At 45.2% G+C, this 20388-nt stretch overlaps 1 protein-coding gene across 3 annotated transcripts in view; it reads left to right on the top strand.

The window, feature by feature from the left end:
* The first annotated feature begins 350 nt into the window (after window positions 1–350).
* The window catches only part of NHEJ1 (non-homologous end joining factor 1), a 112276-nt gene continuing 92238 nt past the window's right edge, over window positions 351–20388 (top strand). Inside the window, exons 1-6 of one of the 3 annotated variants that reach the window (XM_077320725.1) lie at window positions 351–705; window positions 5694–5840; window positions 6957–7143; window positions 7853–8062; window positions 11432–11570; window positions 13377–13435. In XM_077320725.1, coding sequence (XP_077176840.1) covers window positions 6958–7143; window positions 7853–8062; window positions 11432–11570; window positions 13377–13435 — 594 coding nt within the window. In that variant the 5' untranslated portion in view covers window positions 351–705; window positions 5694–5840; window position 6957. The remainder of the gene's footprint in view (window positions 706–5693; window positions 5841–6956; window positions 7144–7852; window positions 8063–11431; window positions 11571–13376; window positions 13436–20388) is intronic. The other 2 variants (XM_077320727.1, XM_077320726.1) reach the window with 2 other exon arrangements.

The following is a 20388-nucleotide window of genomic DNA, read 5'->3' on the forward strand; positions in this document are numbered from 1 at the left end:
CCAAAAATCCCCTTTAAGACTGAAATAGGTCCCAACTACTGGCTTCTCAGTCAAATTGAGCCAAGAGGTTCTGTAAGAGGAGGGGGGCTGTTTTTAGGGTTGCCAGTCCTCAGGTGGGACCTAGGCAATCGGGGAATTATAGCTCAACTCCATGCAACAGAGATCAATTCCCCTGGAGAAAATAGCTGCTTTGGAGGGTAGATTCCATACCATTATATTCCATTGAGGTCCCTCCCTGCCCCGAATCGCACCCACTGCCGGTTCCACCCCCAAATTCTCCAGGTATTTCCCAACTCAGAGCTGGCAACCCTAGCTGTACGTAATCCCACCCCCACAAAGACCGTTGCTTTGAGTTGACTGCAACCCCGTCTTCTAAAGAAGCAGCTTGAGCCATCTGCGCAAGGAGCGTCTTCATTTATGTGTGTGGCGATTCTCTCTCTTTGTTGTGTGCATCTTTGGCTCGACCTATGGTTTGATCACGGGGCTTATGGCACGTGTAGTTCTTCTGCACGAGGGACATTCCTCAGCCCCCGGACATAACGCGGTGCAGTTGCTACTAGGGGACTAAACAACTTCAGCAGGAGCCTCTGGGAAGCGGCAGGGGGAGGACTGTTTCCGGCAGCTGCTGAACCTCCTCCTCCGTTGCCTCCACGCTCCTCTTCCTCGAGGCGGCGTCGAGTTCCTTGCGGGGAGCCGGAATCCACGGTAAGGAAGGGTCGGGGCAAGAGGAAAACAAAAAAACTCTCACCAACATGGAAATCTCTCCGGGGCCTCCCGTCCACTCCCTTATACCCGAGTACTACAACTCCCGGCATGCTGTAGAGAATGGTATTCTGGGAATTGTAGTCTCCCCGGATCGAAGGGGTTCATTAGGCCGAGTGCGGATAATTCAGACCTGGGTCGCCCTCACCCACCCTCGAGAAGCAGTTTAATCTGCTAAGGCTCTAGGACAGGTTTGGCCCTCGCTTTCTTCTTCACCTCCATGTGGTGCGGCTAGCGTGATGCGAGAGCGCCCCTGCTGCTGTCGGGTTCTCCGTCCTTCGACCATCCCCGAGTTTTCCCCTGCCCTTGCCGGTATTCAATGGAACTTGCTTGCAAATAACGATGGTATTAGGTGATTACAGCCCGTTGTCGTTTATCCAGAGACGAAAGAAAAGTGTCTTCTGTTTCCCCGAAGGCTGTAGTAGAATATCTGGTTACCTGGGATTAAGCGTGCATCGCCATAGGTTGCAAGCACTCCAGTTGCCTCAACATTCTATGCACCCTGATAAAGCAACCAGTGCAGGGCAGGCTGTTTCAGAGAATGACCCCAGCAGAGACTATTGACAGATAGTCCCTCCCTTCCTATTTCGTCTCGACATTCTTGGGTTTTGTTCAAAACCTTAAGGAAGATGGAGGGAAGTCCAGCTGTAGCCTGCTCCTCTTCATCCTCCTCTTGTTATTCTCCAAGTAGTCCATCAAGCATTTTCCTTCAGTGCAGATTCTATGTCCGTCTGCAGGTTCCCTTCCTTACCCTAGGCACCTGGAGGCCCCAGCATGCCCATTGCTTCTGGAACCTAGTGTAATGGGCATTATGCCCCTCCCTTTACTCCCCCTTCCCTGACACTTCAGTCATCTTCCCTAGTGACATTTCCCACAGAAGGGAGAAGCCCCTTTTCTACACTCCTCTGTTTGGTAATGAATACACTACTAGACTGAAGAGCCTCTTGTGGTGCAGAGTGGTAAGGCAGCAGACATGCAGTCTGAAAGCTCTGCCCATGAGACTGGGAGTTCAAGCCCAGCAGCCGGCTCAAGGTTGACTCAGCCTTCCATCCTTCCGAGGTCGGTAAAATGAGTACCCAGCTTGCTGGGGGGTAAACAATAATGACTGGGGAAGGCACTGGCAAACCACCCAGTATTGAGTCTGCCATGAGAACGCAAGAGGGCGTCACCTTTACACTACTAGAACAGCCCTCTCAAGATGTTTTCAGTCTCACTCCTTACAATCTCTAACTTCGAACTGGCCATTTTCACTATTGTGTCACATTGGGGAGATGTTTTTATTGTGCTATGTACCTACAATCCCAAGATTGCTTTTGTGATTACTCACTGTCAGTTTGGATCTTTAGAATTGCCAGCGTCCAGGTGGTCAACCAAACAAACCATAAAGGGGACACGTGCACCGAGCAAGTATACACAAAAAAGCCCATGTGAACTCAGCTACCTACTTGCAACAATAATTATAATTAATGTCACATAGCAACTGTAACATGGACAAGTACTTACGAATCATCAGCAAGGCTCTCCCAAGCCAATTAAAATGAACTAGAAATAATACAATTATAAACAATCAAGAGGAAGATCACAGAATTTTGACAGTGCAGCTGAAGCAAGCCAGCATCATACAATCCCAAAGTGTGTTTCTTCTCATAACAAGATAGCATTCAAGGAGACTTCATGCCCAATGCGCATTTCGCCCCCGCATCTGGCTTCTTTGAGGGCAGATGAATGCTATGTAAATCTGTGTAAGTCTATGAGTAAGTCCCCAAATGCTGCTGAGACACACCACTAGTGAATGTTGAAAACATGACCAGTTTATCAGAATTAAACAGGAAAAATGGCATTTCTATGTGGGAAAAAACCTCAACATGTATACTAGAGAAAGGCCATTTTCCTGTTTAATTCTGAGAACTGGTCCAAGTATACAATGTCTAATCGATCACCTTTTTCACATTTTTGTTTATATGAGGCAGTGCATTCCTTTGCAGAAGTTGTGATTCTTTCTCAATATACCTTGTTCTTCTGTATGCAGCAAACAAAACCAATTGTGCTATGTACCTACAAAACGTTGTGTCTTCTTGAGATTTATTAAATGCAATCCTAAATAATTTTGCTACCAGAACGGGGTCCCAGGTATTCAATCCCGCTTTCTATTGCTTCTTCAATGTTTGCAATTATAGTCTTAATATAACATCACCAGTATTAGGGGTACAGGATATCACATAGGCAATAGCTCTTCAGTAAAGGGGTCACTTCTTTAATTGTGCCCTAATTAAAGAAGTGACCCATTTACTGAAGAGCTGTTGCCTATGTGATATCCTGTACCTGTAATATTGGTGATGTTATATTAAGACTATAATTGCTATAAGACTATAATTAGGCATTTCTACAAGAAACCAACGGTGTTTTTTCATATGCAGCACAAGGTCTAAGAAGGAATTGTCAGCATGGCTTCTGCATAAGGCTTTTTGCACACATTAGGAAAGACAGTGTCATATAGATTTTCTTGTTTATAGTTTGAGGTCCCATCCTCCAACAGCTGCTCCGGCTTCCAGTTGAATTCCGGATCAGGCTTAAGGTTTTGGTTATCATCTTTAATAGTTGGCCCTCATATGCCGCTTTTCTCTACCCGAAGGAGTCTCAAAGCGGCTTACAGTCGCCTTCCTTTTCCTCTCCCCACAACAGAGGTGGGTGAGGCTGAGAGAGCCCTACACATTCTGGGCCCAGTGTACCTAAGGGATAGCCTCTCTGCCTACACCCTTCAGAGAGCCTTGTGCTCTCCCATCTCTAGCCTCCTGGTGGTCCTTGGCCCCAAGGAAGCCCATTTGATCTCAACCAGGGGCAGAGCTTTCTCCATCCCAGCCCCCACCTGGTGGAACGGGCTCCCACAGGACATCAGGGCCCTGACGGAACTAGAACAGTTCCGCAGGGCCGGCAAAAGGGAGCTCTTCCACCAGGCATTTGGTTGAGGTCGATCCAAACCACTGCTTCCAACTGGACCCCCAAGCCTTCTTCCGACAATCATTACCGATCCGCCCAAACCACTGGGCTTCTGTACGAGTTAATCAATGTTCTAGTATTCTACTGTTCTACAATGTTTATTACTATCATTATCTTGTTACTGTTGTAACCATATCACTATAAACTGTTAATTATATTGTTCCTGTTTCATATAAACCGCCCTGAGCCTTCAGGGAGGGCGGCATATATATCTTAACTATAGGCCTATATATAAAAGAAAAAGGGCCATGTAGGTGGCCCTGTCCAGGCCCAGACACCACCCTGTTCAGGTGGTGTCCAGGTCAGCAGGCCAATCCGGACGCATCCAGCAAAGCTGGGTGTGTCCGGATTGGGCCGCTCCCTGGAGCGCCCACCTCCAGGAGCCGGCCGTGCCACAGGCACATCATGGCGGCCGTTTGGTCAACCTTGCAGGGGGGGAGGGGGGGCCGGGATGGCTTCCTCGCGGCCCGCAGAACACACCCGGTGCCTTGTGGAGGCACCAGGTGTGCTTTGAGGGACGCGGGGAAGCTGCATGTTGCTGGGGGGGAGGGGGCTGGGGATGGCTTTCCCGCGGCCTGCAGAGGTGCCAAGTATGCTCTGCAGGCTGCAGTGAAGCTGCGTGCCGCTGGGGAGGGAGAGGGCCGGGGGAGGCTTCCCCGCAGCCCACAGAGCACACCTTGCAGAGGCGCCAGGTGTGCTCTGCCGACTGCGGGGAAGCGGCCGCGGGGGGGGGGGGCGGCCCTTTCTTACGAACAGGCTTTTAAGCTAATAAATATATAAAATATACACATACATATATACACACAGAACATCAATATCTAATAAGACAATGATAAAACTGTATAAACAAAGGTATGGAAATAAATCAGTTTCCAATAAATACCAAGCACTAAAAGGTTAAAAAATGTAAACTCTCTGATGGAGTAAGTTTGGCTAAAATTTTCCTTGCAGCCAGTGCAAACAATGACACATTATAACTAATTAAAGGATTGGTATCAGATAACAGAAAGACCATATTATCTTTGTCCGTGTAAAAACCTTGTCCCAATAGAAATCTAGTTATTTATTTACTCCTTGGTTCCAAATATAGAGGACAATCTAAAATATAATGAGAAAGGTGTTCAACAGCAGGTTCTCCACAAATTCATAAGCAAAGGACTAAAGGTACATGGGAGTAGCGTCTAGAAAGTAAGCCTGATGGCATGATTTGAAAACACAAATGTGATGGGATGGTAACTAAATAATAAGATCTGAAACGAACTTTTAAAAATAGCTTAAACAAGGGGGGGGGGGAATGGAAATTAGATTGTGTAATTGTGTATCTGTAAATGGCATCATTTTTAAAAACCCAGTCCCATAACTTGAGTCCTACTGATTGAGCTCTGAATAAATCCTCCAGGATGGAATAACATGCCCTATTTATTCATTTTTTAATACCTGGATTAATATGACCACCTCTTCCTGCATTGCAGGCTTGGTGTGGTTTACAATAGTGGTCCCCAACCACTGGGCTGTGGCCTGGTGCCAGGCCGCGGCTCCCTCTCTCCGCCCCCCCCCGCAGTAAAAAACTTCCCGGGCCGCAAGCTTGCGGCCCCGCAAGCTTCTTACTTTGGGAGGGGGAGAGAGGGAAGAAGGGCCGCGCACACGCGCAAGCGCCATGAACTGCCAAAATCGCGCATGCACGGCACTTTCGCACATGTGTGCAGGTGTCTCACATGCGCGGCATGCGCGGCCGGGCAATTGCCCTCCCTGCTGCTGCCGGTTCCCAGCCTGGAAAAGGTTGGGGACCACTGGTTTACAACATGTATTAACATTTCATAAGCCACAAGAAGCATAAATAACATTAAAACAATACAATCACAATTAAAACAATAACATTAGGCATCAATCATAGCTGCTACTTGAATCAACTGCCATTACTTGCCTGTTTACAGGTTCTTCTCCCATTCAGGGATGTATGGTTTTTTGGGGGAAAAGGGCCTATTCCCAACACCTGGCAGAAGAGCTGCATCTTAGAGGCCCTGCAGAACTGAGAAAACTCTCACAGGACCTGCAGTTCTTCCAGGAGCTCATTCCACCAGGTAGGGGCCAGGACCATGGTTGTTATAGCAAGAGAGTCAAAAAAAGATCTCTGTTCAAAATCAACTCAAAACATTGCTTAAAAATAAATTAGCAGATATTTTTCTGTAGCTGTGGGGCTGGCTATGTAGTTGTTGAAAAAACTCTAATAACCCAGAAATTCAGAGGAAGTTATATATTCACTTGCCACTTCTTTCGGATAGTTTTATTCAAAGTGCACCTTGGTTGAGAAAAGAAGCATTGGTTTTATTAATTAATTTATTTATACTTTAAAATTTTACCCCGTCCACCAAGCCAAGATGGGCTTGGAGTGATTTACAAAGGATTAAAAACTATATTTCAAACACAATACATTAAATATTATACAAGCGTTAGCATCCAATTCCCACCTAATCTACTCAGTATGGCAACCAGCTAAAAGAGGTGAAACATGTGAAATTATCAGTACGGGGTCAGGGAGCCAGGAGGAGCCAGGGACCTTCCAGGGCAAGGTCCCACCTTCATCAAATGCCTGACAGAAGAGGATGATTTTGCAGGTCCTGCGGAATTGCAGAAGAGGCTGCAGGCCCTAAACTTCCATCAGGAGGATTGGAATGAAAATGCCCTGGCCCTTGTTGATGATAATTGGGCCTATTATGCTTGCACATATCACATTTTTCATTTTTTTTAATGTTTGGGACTGGCATAAAAACAGTCCAGGGCATCTTTGTGTTTAGTAATGGGTTAGCAACCTAGTAAAACAGTGTTGTGATCTCTGAAAAGTACTCTTGATTCCAAGAGCTATATAACTGACAGCACATGATTCACTCAAAAAAGGAAACTGGCACCTGGCCTGGAGGAAGCATTTCAGCGCAGGGACTTAGCAGTGAATGTTGACCACTGACAATTAGCAGCACATTTTGAGTGAGGCTTTGGAGTGATAGCTCAAGTGATAGTGCCAACCTCAATGATCATCATGAAGACTGTTGCATAAAAATATCCTGATCTCATTTCAAAAGATACTTTGTTGGCCAAGGGCTCTGTGTTTGCAGCCCACTGATCTGTAGGAATGTGTTCAGTTAGTTTACAATGCAAATAAGAACAGTATATTTAAATTGATCACTTCATCATCATTACAGGATGGAGGGCATTGAAGAGCTAGAAAGCAGACTGCTTCTGCAGCCCTGGGCTTCTGTTTGCTTTGCTGAGTCCACACTGCTTGCCAAGGCTTATTTTGGAGATGCTGGCTATGCCTTGCTCCTCTGTGACCTCAGCCATATGTGGTATGAAAGGACAGACACTGAGATCATACAGCAGAGGTCAAAGGTGAGTAAGGAATTGGTTGCAAAATATACAAGTAATTGTCCGCAGCTGAACTGTTAATGGAAGCTTAAAATAAAGTACTGACAGGAAAGTTCTACAGAGAGAAGAAATTCTTGATTGGCAGTTCCCTAGTTCTGTAGGTGTTTTGCAAGTCTGCTATTTAATGGTTTTATTATTTTTAAGGGAAAGCCTCCAACTATTAGTAAAAACTTCCTTAACTTTTGTTAGCATTTTTAAAAGAAGTCACATATTGGCATACAATATGACCAGTCTCTGGGTGAGGGAATTGTATGTTTGATTGGCACATGTTATAATCAATGCCCAGTGATATTTATACTACCATATTCTGATCAGTCATAATTAGAGAAATGATTGTGCTTGCCAAAGAAGGTATTGCACATTTCTATGTACATGTCATTGTATTTTGAGTGTTTAGAAAATTCTTTCAACAAAAACATTTCTTTTGAGAATATAAACAATCTGTACATATGTTATTGTTATTTCTTTTTATAAACTCTTACTTATCCTTGGGATGTCAATTTAAGTAAATTAATTGGAAATTAATATACATTAAATTATTTTAAAAATGTGCAGAAGTCTTGCCACAATACATTTAATGTGATTTGTAGGATCTTAGGACTGATGACTTGGTAGGGGTGGGCAGAGTGGTTATTCCTTCTTGCCATTCCTGCCTGTTTTTTTCTTCTCCCAGGATCTAAATAAGCGACTAACTGCTCATGCATCCTCCTTCTTGAACCACCTGCGCAGTCTGATGTGTCCACTTTTGGAAGGGCAGCCAACCAGTTCCACGTCTTTCTCCTGCCAGCTCAGTCCAAGCGCACTGACTCTTCATGTGAAGAGTGAACTCTCAGGGATGCCTTTCTATTGGGATTTCTGCTGCTCAGTTGCACCTGTTGAGATGGTGAGTTGAGCAAAGATGCTGGACCAATGAGGAGGGAAATTTGATGCTTCATTGGCAATACAACTTATTTACTGGATTTCCCAGGCCAGGGATAATCAGGGGTATATTTAATTGACAGAAGGTAGGATGCTTGATTGAGTCTACCAGGGACTGACAGTATTCTAAAGCTAGGCCAGCCACTCATAGATAATGGAAGCAGCTAAGATCTGAAGGCTTGACCTGAAGATCTTCATAGCCATTCTTTGAACCTTATATGTCAGCTGATTGGCAAATGTACTGGGTGTGTTAATGTTACCCAAATTGCTGGGGAATCATGAATATTGCTAGAGGCTGGGTAATGCAGGATCTTTACTACCAGTTTTTACGGTGTCTGTTCCCTTGGAAGAAAACCTTCTTAAATGAAGAAGACAATTAAGCTTACCCTAAGGGGATTTATTTGGGGGTAAATATCGGAGTACGTTCAAAACACACACAGAAGCAAAAACATACATACACTAAGTTCTACAGAAGGATAAGTTCAGATACTGCACCTTTCTTGGATCCAAGGAACCAAAACACAAGGTTGACGACATCATGGGTGGACAAGTTGCCAGGTGTGAAGGGACAGCACAACACACATACACACATGGGGTGTACGCAAGGCTTGATATAATGTTTGAAATTCCTGGGCCAGCCACGGTGACTGCCCACTAGGAGATCCATGATTGATGATTGGTCTCTGATGTGTACCTGATAGGTGAGTTTGAACTGTGAAGTCACTAGAGTGGGAGGTATGGAGTAATCTCATCAAGTGGAGCAATACCTTGGCTAGGTGTAATGTGTTGCTGATGGCCCTGTCCTGTTTAATCAGGAAGAACTGGGGGAGTCCAATGGGAGACATTTGGGAATTGCACTGGACAAGAGAGTGCACTGGACAAAAGAGACAAAAGAAATTGCAGTTAGTACCTGGAAGGGATATTCCTTTCCTGTAGATAGTCTAATGGTCTTTGGCTGGTGTGTGTGTGTGATTTAGATAATGTGCACATTTAGCTCAGACTGTTGGGCAAGGAGGAAATGGAAGATAAGATTCTAGTCCAGCTCAAACCAGACAGAAATCTGGCCTGGCTTTTCGAGGCAAGGGAAAAAATCTAGTGAAGCCAAACAAGATGGAGACCTGGCACAGCTTCCTAGGTTTGTTGAGAGGTCCTATTGACTACTCTCTGTGTACCAATTAAGGGTGATGAGCTGAAAATTTGACAGTATCTTCAGACTTAGAAATTACCGTATTTGCCGGCGTATAAGACGACTGGGCGTATAAGACGACCCCCCAACATTTCCACTCAAAATACAGTACTATGGGCCACTATGGGCAGCTATGTCTATCCTAACTGAAGTGCACCCGGCGTATAAGACTTGGAGGCGTGTAAGACTCCCACTTGGAGGCATGTTTTTCAGGGGGGAAAAGTAGTCTTATACGCCAGCAAATACTGTACCTGTTTTTAATTTTTTTTCATTCCTCTCAATGCATGTGTCTCTTTCAGATTGCTTCTCTCTGGGTTCTGCATTAATTTTGCTGGCCTGGTAGTTTCATGCCTTTGACAATGAGAAGTGCATAACTGACTTTCAGCACAGTCAGCAGAGAACGTCTAGGAATTTTTAAAAATTTCACCTTACACCATTCAAAAAGCACTGCTTTTACGATAGGATTATCCAAATGCAAATTTATTTTCAAACAATAATTATCTGGGAGAACTAATTCTACAATTAATGTTTCCTTGGCAGTTAGAATTTATTCCTCGAGATCACCTAGTCTAATTTGTTGTTGTTGTTAGGTGCGAAGTTGTGTCCGCCCCATCGCGACCCCATGGACAATGATCCTCCAGGCCTTCCTGTCCTCCACCATTCCCCGGAGTCCATTTAAGTTTGCACCTACTGCTTCAGTGACTCCATCCAGCCACCTCATTCTCTGTCGTCCCCTTCTTCTTTTGCCCTCGATCGCTCCCAGCATTAGGCTCTTCTCCAGGGAGTCCTTCCTTCTCATGAAGTGGCCAAAGTATTTGAGTTTCATCTTCAGGATCTGGCCTTCTAAGGAGCAGTCAGGGCTGATCTCCTCTAGGACTGACCGATTTGTTCGCCTTGCAGTCCAAGGGACTCGCAAGAGTCTTCTCCAGCACCAGAGTTCAAAAGCCTCAATTCTTTGACGCTCAGCCTTCCTTATCGTCCAACTTTCGCAGCCACACATTGCAACTGGGAATACCCTAGCCTTGACTACATGCACTTTTGTTGGCAGGGTGATGTCTCTGCTTTTTAGGATGCTGTCTAGATTTGCCATAGTCTAATAGCCTAATGTAATTTCACCTAGTCTAATAGCCTAATGTAATTTCAAATTGGGCAGACCAAACGAGACTTTCCTTACTAATTGGTTGTGTAAGCACTTTGGAAGAATGTATAGGTTTATATAATCAAATAAATTTTTACTAGCTTTTCCCAATTTCAAAAAAATACCAAGAGTTGGATTCAACATTATATTAGTAAATAGGAAATTGCATGTTTTGAAAGTTTGTTTTGATCCCTTTTAATGGCATATTGTTTTTTCCTTTTGCTGATTGCCTTCCTCTTGTTCTGCATTAATTTTGCCTGTCTCCACGCCTAATATCTTTGGCAATGAGAAATGCATAACTGATGCTCACCATAGTCTAGGTGAACCTTCCATCGTTTAAAGAGAGACTTTGCCCAGGTGTAAGCGCATGAAGTTTTGATTGATTGGTTACAGTTTTGCCATGTGTGCAGCAGGGGGCGCTGCATGCCCAGGAGATGGTTCTTTTTTTTTTTGGTTGTGATACTGAATTCTTATTGCTGGCATTTCAGAGAGCTCTACCCTCTTAAAGTTACAGCTGTGCAAAGTCTTTTTTGTGATAAGGCTGGAATTAATGTCACTTTAAAAAGACACTAGAATTTTTTGAGTCATTATATGTGCATTATCTGGTATTTCCTCTCTGATGTCAGGTGCAGGCTTTGACCTACTCTGGCGCCTGTGCTAGCTTACTGAACACTTCAGTACACACAGTGAATAAAGCGCTTTCAATGTACTTTACTGATCAAAGTGCATTGAACATGGATTGAATGTGCATTATTGTGTGTGTGAAAGTACTAGGTAAGCTGGGTTTTTTTACTACTGCAGAGAAAATTACGTAGCATCTCCATCTATTGGTGCTGTGGTTCATGGCAGAGGAAGATGCCTGGGAAACTTGATTGATATAAGCACGTTGGGGAAGTGCATGGCTTTACTGGCTTTTCAAACATCCTTGAACCTTGTTTCAGTTATTATTTGCCCCGGCCCCGCTGCTCTCACTGCTTAACCATTCCTCTTGCCTCTGTGCCCTGTTCCAGATATCCCGCCACCTTGTGCGACCCCTGATGGCAATGAGCCTGGCGTTGCAGAGTCAGGTGCAGGAGTTGGCATCCTTGCTTCTCCAGAAAGATGCAGAGATCGAAGATTTCCGGGAGAGTGGGGCTGCTCTAAGTCGAGGTGAGAATGGTGCTACCTGCACTCCAGACTGATTTGGGATGCAGGCTTCCTTCCTTCCTTCCTTCCTTCCTTCCTTCCTTCCTTCCTTCCTTCCTTCCTTCCTTCCTTCCTTCCTTCCTTCCTTCCTTCCTTCCTTCCTTCCTTCCTTCCTTCCTTCCTTCCTTCCTTCCTTCCTTCCTTCGCAAGTTATGGCATGTGCAGCTTTTGGCCATTACCCAGCTGTACCTGTGCAGCTGCTGCAGACCAATTACCAAAAACTTTGGGGTCAGTGCCCTAAGGATGGAGAAAGCTTGTCCCTGGCAAGTAGCTGAAATCCTTGGAGGACAGCCAAAGTCCATCCTTTCCTCCAAATGTGTGGCTGGGATCCAGAAGGCTGCTGCGGGTGTCACTTAGTAAAGGAGCCAGAGTGGACTCAGGCTGTTCTTTTTTATGTGGGGGAAGAACAAATGTGAGTGACTTCCTTCTCCCAAGGACTGCAGCCAAGCCTGGATGTTTGCTGCTTGTATACATATATGATAGTGGTGGTGGGTGTTGCTCCTGGCTGCTACAGCCCAGAGAATTGAAGGCTCCAGGCCATTCACATAGGAAATAATTATGCCAGTGATGCTGAGATCAGGGTTTGGTTCTCTGAAAGCAGCACTCCTAAGAGGGTCTTAGCTACCCTGTCTTCACTAGCACAGCCACAAGGAATAGCTATCATATGGTCCTGTGGCATACCTCCCTTCAGAGCTTCTTAGCCTGAGGCTTGCCCTGATTCCTGAAGCAGATGCAAGTTGTCTGTATATAACTGTAAATAGCTGTCAAATGGAATTACATGATTATTACCAGCTTCCATTTGAATCTATCTGATATTTCAAGGAATAAGAATCAATAAACTACTGGTAGGCCTAGGGCCTGTGTCAGGTTCCTCACAGTTTATACATTACCAGGATTATACTCTTCTAGCTAAGGTGCCTCATTGAGGTTTCTGCTGCTCTCGCCTTTGATCAGGGAAAAATGGTTCAAGATTCTAGTTTCCTTTCTTAACGATTCTTGGGGACAAAATCTAAAATCTGTCCCTCAACAATCAAGAGGCAATTGAGAGGTTTTTCCAGACAAATCTGTGTATACACTGATTTCTGTTATTAATTGTTGGAGATATTAAAGTAATTACGTAAGTCTGTGTATATCACTTCTCATAGTCCACTTCTGCTTGGTGACCAAAAGTGACCAACCCAAGTGGAGCCAGGTGTTCCTGAAGTGTATTGACAGGGGATTGTACAGGAAGGAGCTCTCCTTTCTCAGAAGGGATGTACATGCCACAGTGAATCAGTTGGCCTCAGTCAGTGCCCAGCAACTGGGTTCAAAATTCTCTTCTCTTCTTGAAAGTTTAATAATAGTGATTCCTGTAATATGACATACTCTTTTAGCAGTTGTCACCTCCTTATAGTAGCCCAGCGTGGTCAGGTGTCCTACAGTGCAGTGCAGAGATTGGGCTGAAGTGAGTCAGTGATTGGAATCCTGGTCCCTTGGGAGACAGGTTCAACACTTAGGTGCATTGGGTTCGTTATATGCAATTAATTTTGTGTTGTGCCATACCTTTGTAGGCTTGATATAGGGTGAGGGGCTGGCTAATCTTCAGATGTCCATCAATCACTCCTTTGTTGGGAATGTTCTTGAAAGTGGATAGGTTTTTTTCATTTTGTCGTGGACTCAGCTATCGGTATGTCATGGGTAGGGTCAGAACAAAAACCCTGGAATGGAGCTTAAGTGCCTGACCAAATTGGATACCTGCTGATTACGGTTGTCTTGTGGCTTCCCTTACAGAACGTCTGAAAACGGAACCTTTCAAGGAAGAGTCCTTTCAGCAGACATTTGAGGACAAGGTAGGATAACTTATTGTTCTTATTTGGTATGTGTATGTTGGGCACAAGGTCTGTCTCTCTCAGTCTGGCACAAAGTAATGCAAACTATTGTGGACTCAAATCGGTTCGTGCTTTTCATTATAATGGGCTGTAAATAATGGGGCATTTATTTCTCCCAGCCTTTGCTTTTTCCTTCCAGTTGTCTTTTTTTTGGGGGTAAGTATTTGTACCAGTGAACACTGAACTGCTGTGTACGTAGATGAACATGGTTGTGGTTAATTAAGGCCAGCATAGTTCATTTAGCAGGGAACTGGGCAATATGTATTATCCTTCTAGTCTGTTGTGATGAATAGGGTAAGTAGAGCTATTTTTATTGTATGAATAGTTAAGCTTTAGTTGACAAACTTTGATGATTGTGTTGGATGAGCATGGAATCTAAATGAGATCTTGCTTAGAGAATATTTTAATTATTTTTGTTAACATGTGTACACCCTATTTTCCCTGAGTTCATAGGTCTGCAAAGCAGGTTACAAACCGTCTGAAACTGAAACATTCTAAAATCTGACAGTCAAAATGGAACCATTAAAACTACAACCAACCAACAATTGAACAGAATTGATCAAAAAGGAACATGAACTTTAGACTCAGCCAATGTTATTTTAAGCAATTCCATAAGCCCATCAAAATGGAAGTCTTGACCTGTGCACAATTAACATTAACAAATGAGTCTGATTCTTTTGCTATAGCTACCCCACAAGTGTAAAGCTAATTTACTTGATTTTTTCCCCTTTCTGATGTAGTTGTTAAGAACCTAGTGATCCCTAACAGAATTCTCAGTGCCTTCACTCAGCTAGGAGGAGAACTCATGGAAGTTAAGCTGGTACAAGTGGGGGAAGGGAAATCCCCCTTCTCTTGGCCCTGCTCCCCTCTCTGCCTGTGCTCCCCCTCCCTTTGCTCCGTGTCCTGTTTCCTTCATTCCTTGGGTGGCCCTGCTTTACCCCTTTTCCTCCTTCCATTCTCCACCCTTCTGGCTTTCCTCTTTGGCCCCTCCCATCACACATGGTTGCTGTCCACGATCCTTTTCTTTCAGGCAGTCTTCCCCCCCACACACACCTGTCGCCACCTCTCCTTACCTCTTAGGGGATGTGTTCCCAGTCTTGAATATAGGCTGTGATCTCACAAGACTATCTCCCAAGATCTCATCCACTCTCTTAGGTTGTTAGGCAATGTTATACAAAATAACCAAGGACCCAAACTCAAGATTTCTGAAGGGGCCTAAGTCCTTCAGCAGTCTGCACCATTTTTCTTCCTCCGTGAATTTTCTTTTAGAAGCTGTAAAAAAGGAAATGGCTTGTAGAACCTGGGTGCATTTCCATTCATTGTATAGAACAGTCTATCGTTTGCTCCCTTCCAGCTATTGTGGAAGCCTCCGGGTGCCCATGTGAAATCTCATGTGCCTGCATTAGCTGCTGTTCTTTACAAAAACAGTTGTTAAATCCCATTCCAGTGCCATAGTACTCCTCAGTACTTTTAATAGAGCATAGCCTTTGCCTGCCTTGCTTTTTCTTTTTGTTGTGTGATGTATTCCTTCTTTGTAATTGTTTTATCCCATCCCTTCATCTCCGTGTTGGCTGGTCTGCTACCTGTGGGTGCCATGGTGCCAGCCAGTACTTCCCTTGATGCCCACTGAGCTTTTATGAGAGTGGGCAGGGCCATTGGTAGGCAGAGCTTGTTATTGGCTGTCACCATTTGCATGAAAGGGTTTTCTGTGAAGGATCAGAAGACATGATAAGCACCTGGACTTTCCTTAGGTAGTGTGTGGTTCCATTCCTCCTTCAGGCTTTCCTTCTTCCCATGAGGTGTGAGGAGGGTTGCATTCCATTTAGCTCTGCTGCCTGTGGAAGCCACTGGGGGGTGGGGTGGGGTGGGAGACACACACCAACCTCTCTCAAAATACCAAATGTGCCCACAGGCTCAGAAAGGTTGAGACCCCTGCCTTACCAGCGAAGGAGCAGGAGGTTATAGTGAAGCCAGTTCACATGTTGAAAGGGCTGTCAAGGTGAATTTGGTTATAATGGTCTTATCAGACTGGCACGTTCCAGTGCTGGCGTCATGGGCTTCTGTGCATGAAAGGGTGTCTGTGTGAGGCACTCTTCCATTAGGGCTACCCTTAGGATAACACTGGGTCCCAGACTCCTCTCTAGTCAGATGGGCCTAGAGTAATCTGCATGTCAGAAAGGCAGTGTGCCAATATGAAGCTCACACCTTGGACTGATATCATGAAGATGGGGATCAGTTTACACAGTTTTATTCCAGGAAAAATACCCCCTCTATCTGTTTATGGGTGTAAGAACCAGATTTTAAGGCAAGGAAGAAGAACATTAATCCCCCAAGATCACACAAACAACAGTAGAGTGGATGTGTCTGGTGGGTGGAATCCATGGTTCCACAAGGAGAGATTGACCCATGACATTTAGCTGGAGCCTGAATCATCCGGAATTTTGAATGAATTAAAAGGGTAATAGGGAAGACAGTGAAAGCCTACACTGATCTTTTAAACAGTGATTTTAGAGGGCACTGCATGATATGCAAGATGAAATAAAAGTAGGTGACTGCCTGTTAGAGTTGTTACTTGGCAAGCAAGGAGCACCCCTTCCACATTTCTTTGTGCTGGCTGCCCTGCCCAAGAGAAGAAAATGGCAGGTATAAGTGCACTTGAGTATTAATAGTTCCCAGAAAACAATTTAATATTGCTAATGCTTCTGCTGGTTCAGTCAATCCCAATGGCAGCAAATAGAGCCTAGGAGTCATATGATCGGTGTCTCATGATATCTCCTGCTTTTATTTGGCCTGGCAGCTAGTGAGTTGTGTGGGTCTGCCTATAAAGTGTAGTTGACGTAGGCAGGCTATATGAAGGTCCCTCTGAACCAATCATTCTAGAAGAAGCAATTCATTTGGTGACTGGCAGCCTTCTTTCAGTAAGGAGGACAAGCTTGTACACCTTTTTAGTGCTCGACCTGAAGTGTGTTTTCACCACACTTAGACTTGAGTTCTCCAAAAACAGATACAGGCTGAAATGGGCTTCTGCGTATGATGTACGTAATTATATGGAAAACTATACTGAGATCAAAAGAATTAACTGTTCAGTGTTGGTCTGCACTGGGGTTTATAATGGCCTGGTTTTATATCACAAAGGGCACTGAGATTATTAGATAAGGAGCATATAAGAACCTAGAAATATGGCTGGTTTTCAGAAAAATATTGTGTGAGCATGGATGGGTTTTCCTAGATGATGTTACCAGAAAGGAACTGGCCTCTTACCTGGGACTAGAAAGAACAAGGAGTGAATTTAGGGTTAGGTTTAGGACTACCTTTCAGACTTTCAGGGGTTACAGCGCAACAGGATTATTTTTGCTGTAAGACGTTTAGGGCTTTCTTTTGTTTGTTTTTAAGGGACAAAATAATCTTTCTCTGGTGTAAGGTGCTGCTTGAAGAGGCCTTTGGCCATGAAGGATTGTGATGTATCTTTGCTAGGCAATGGCTAATTCTTCCCAGTCTGCCATTGTTTTGCTGTCCTGCTCTGCTGGAGCTTTTCCTGGTCACTGTGAGCTGTTGCTTGCTTATCAGTGGTCACAAATGTGGCCTGTGGGGAATTGTAGTGCCTCTAACTCTACAGCTCTTTGAGCCTGAGGGCAAGCCTGGACCCTTGGTACAGAGCCAAGTTTAATTTAGCCACTCATTTGTAAATAACCCAGATGCAGTTGATTCAGATATGGCCTCCCCCACAAGAAATTTCCCCAGAATATTTTAATGCACTGCGATGTGCCTGCTGTACTGCACCTCTGTCTGCCTCTGCACAGTTAGCTCCAGCAAACAGGATGTAGAGGGTTCATGGGTCAATTTGGGCTGGGCCAGAAGGATATGCCATCAAAATAAGCAATGCTGAAGAGGAAGATAAACAAACAGGCGGCTCCCCAGTATGTCCGTCACTGCATTAGCAAGCCAGGGTAAGCAGACAACAGAAATGGGGAGCATGGACATCTGCAAGGGAACACCTGCCCACTGACGTTCATAAGTGCTGGGTCAAAGCTGCTGTGAGCACAGCTGGGAGGGCTGCCTGGGAAATGGGGTTTCCCTCCCTATTGTTGGGGTTAAGATCTGGTCACGGGCTGGCAGTGTGCACAACCTGCCCCGTGGACTCATACGAATTGGATAGGTGTTGAGGTACAGAGATTGGGAAACTCAGGTCGAGGAGCTCTGCTGCAGCATGGAGTTGCTATGACCTTTCCATGGATTTGGTAGGGGATGGGAATGGAGGACAGAAATGGCTTACTCATGGTGGGGACTGGATTTACTTCTGGGAACAGCTGACCCAGACTGAAACAGGTTGAATCCTTGTTTCGTCACCAGAGGGGCTGTGGGGACTGCCGTCTTTGCAAGGGAAGCCAGGGACCTCTACCGGAGTAGTCTTAGCAACCATGGGAAGTGATCCTTTGGTAGAACCTGTGAGAGTTAACCATGGACAAAACAAATACACATAGTGGTGCTATGTCACTGTGTGGCTGGTATGGTAGTCGGCAGGAGGGACATCTCCCACAGCAAAGAGGGATTGTGTTGGGATGAGGAAGCGAGGTTTCCCCCATTGAGTTTGTGGCTGTCCTGCACTGCCCCAGGTGGCACAGACTGGAAGCTCTGAGTGGGACAATTCCAGGAAGAACCTGTACTGCCGCGTCTGATGAGGTGCTCGCTGCAGCCAACCTCACACAGCACCTGCCTGCTCTCTGCCCAGCTCACCAACCTTTTTATTAGCGCTAAAAATATTCTCCTTGAGAGAGGCAGCTATTCTTTGGCAGGCAGGAGGAATCCTCCTTGTGCAATAGACACAGCCATGGCAGCGGCGCTCGATCCCTTGCCAGCTCCATTTGCAGAGGGAGGGAGAGGAAGCTACTGTTCCTGTTGCCTCTTCCTCCAGGGCATTCTCCCCCCCCCCCCCTTAGCTAGCATAAGGTGGCTGTGGTTTGCAGCTTGGAGAAGCTTGCAGACTGACTTTGCTGGGCAGGAAGGGCAGTGTCCAGCAGGGCAACAGGCAGTGGCACCACCTGCAACATTTGGCAAGCAGAGAGCCTGCATAATTTTTCTCCATGATTTCCTGTTGATGGTGAAAAGCGGATGTTTAATGCTTTTGCAATGTTGATTTCCCCCTTCCTTATTTATGATGATGATTAGTGACCCTTGCTAGGAAACAGCCCTTGTGACTGCCTAAGGAGCTATGATGAGCTTCCCATTCTGAGGCATTTGGATGCCCTGGCAGTGTGGGGTAGAAGCTAGAGTTATGCACTTAGTTTGGGGATACCCAAGTTCAGATCTGCCCTTGGCCATGAACCTTAGTGAGTAAGTCAAATGACTTTGCCTTGCAGGCTTGTTGTGAGAACAAAAGCAAGGAAAACTGCATGTATGCTGCTCCTTCTGACCCTCAGAAAGATCACTTATGGGTTGTGTGATCAGTGCTATGAAACAGCCATGTTGGTTGGTGGGTTGGTGCAAGGGGAAGAGGGAGGAATCATTTCACCCCGTTGTCTTTCCTCACACCAGGCTGCACAATGTGTATGACTGTTCCTCCACATGGGTCGTCAAAAACCCTGAGAATGACCTTTCTGGAAAGGAATGTCAGAAAGCTCTTGTGCCACTAAATAAGATATTTTAATATATTGTTAAATAACCTGCATTCATTTATTGCAGGGGATTGCATTTAGTGTTGGGGGAGGGGGAAGGAATAAGTCTGATGATTAAACAGGTTTGTGCCTACCATGTCATAGGCCCAACCTGTTTTTTAAAGATTCTTTAGTGCTGTAGAACCAATTTCTCCATGTTTGGACACTCTCCTTCCTAGACTTTACTGCTTCTGCCTGCAGGTGGTTTGGACCGCAAATTTTAAAGGTTCTCCCATGTACAAAGATACACAGCAGCCAAAAATCCAGTACTACGCATAGGAAGCTTTTAACTAAGGTAGCATGCAGTTCCCCATTTGCAGTCAGGAGTTGAGCAGCCCTGGAAGGGCAATTCCATGTACAATTTCTGCTCAGTGGAATTGAATTACTCTGGGTTGTGTGTGTGCCAGATCCCACTCAAGCGTAGAATCAGCTAAGAAGTGCAAAGTTAACCAGCTTGAAAATCGTGGAATTTATTTTTAGAAGTCAGTTTCTATTAGTTCTTAAGGCTCTGAAGATAGGCTGTAAAATGGGTGGGCAATGCATTTTGAAATCTCAGAAAGGGAGAGTTTGGTAGGAGGGGTCAGGGCAGGCCTGGCATAGTCCCTTGCCCCTGCAGGAACAGAAATAATTTGCATAGCAGCTGGCTTCAGCTTTTTTTGGTGTGGAATTTTGTTCATTTTTATTTTAAGCACCAAATATACACAACCGTGCTATGTTCTTTCCATAGATGGAACAGCCTAGAGCTAGTCCCAGCCACTAGAAACAAAACCTTGGTGAAATGTCTCCTAGCACGGAAAGGTGCAGGTAAAATCATGAACAAGTGTGGCCCACTTGTGCTGCTGGTGAGAAATCAAATAGGAAAGCAGTCCTTGCCAGTGTACGATATATCGAGCAGATTATGTGACAACAATTATTACCTGCTTAGTGACTCAGTGCCTGGTTGCCCCAATTAGAATATTCAGGGGGCTGTGTGTATTCATGCCCCCACTTGGAATGCATTGAGTCCTTTTTACCCCATCTGTTTGCCATTGAGGAGTCTGTCAGAGGATGAGCCGCTGTATTTATTTATTGATTTAGGCATAATCAGGTGAGGAGGGAGTTGGCTTGATGCAGTAACCACAGGACGTTTACCCTGGCTTGTGAGTCAGCTGGGCTGCATGCCGCCGAAACCAGACTGGGCACAGCAGCCCCTGAAATAGAGGCCAGACCACAAGCGGAGAGCAAACCCCAGTGGCAGGAGCAGCAGGGCCCTTATTGGCCACA

This window comes from Paroedura picta, chromosome 2 (assembly GCF_049243985.1).
Source record: "Paroedura picta isolate Pp20150507F chromosome 2, Ppicta_v3.0, whole genome shotgun sequence".
Classification (NCBI taxonomy): Eukaryota; Metazoa; Chordata; class Lepidosauria; order Squamata; family Gekkonidae; genus Paroedura; species Paroedura picta.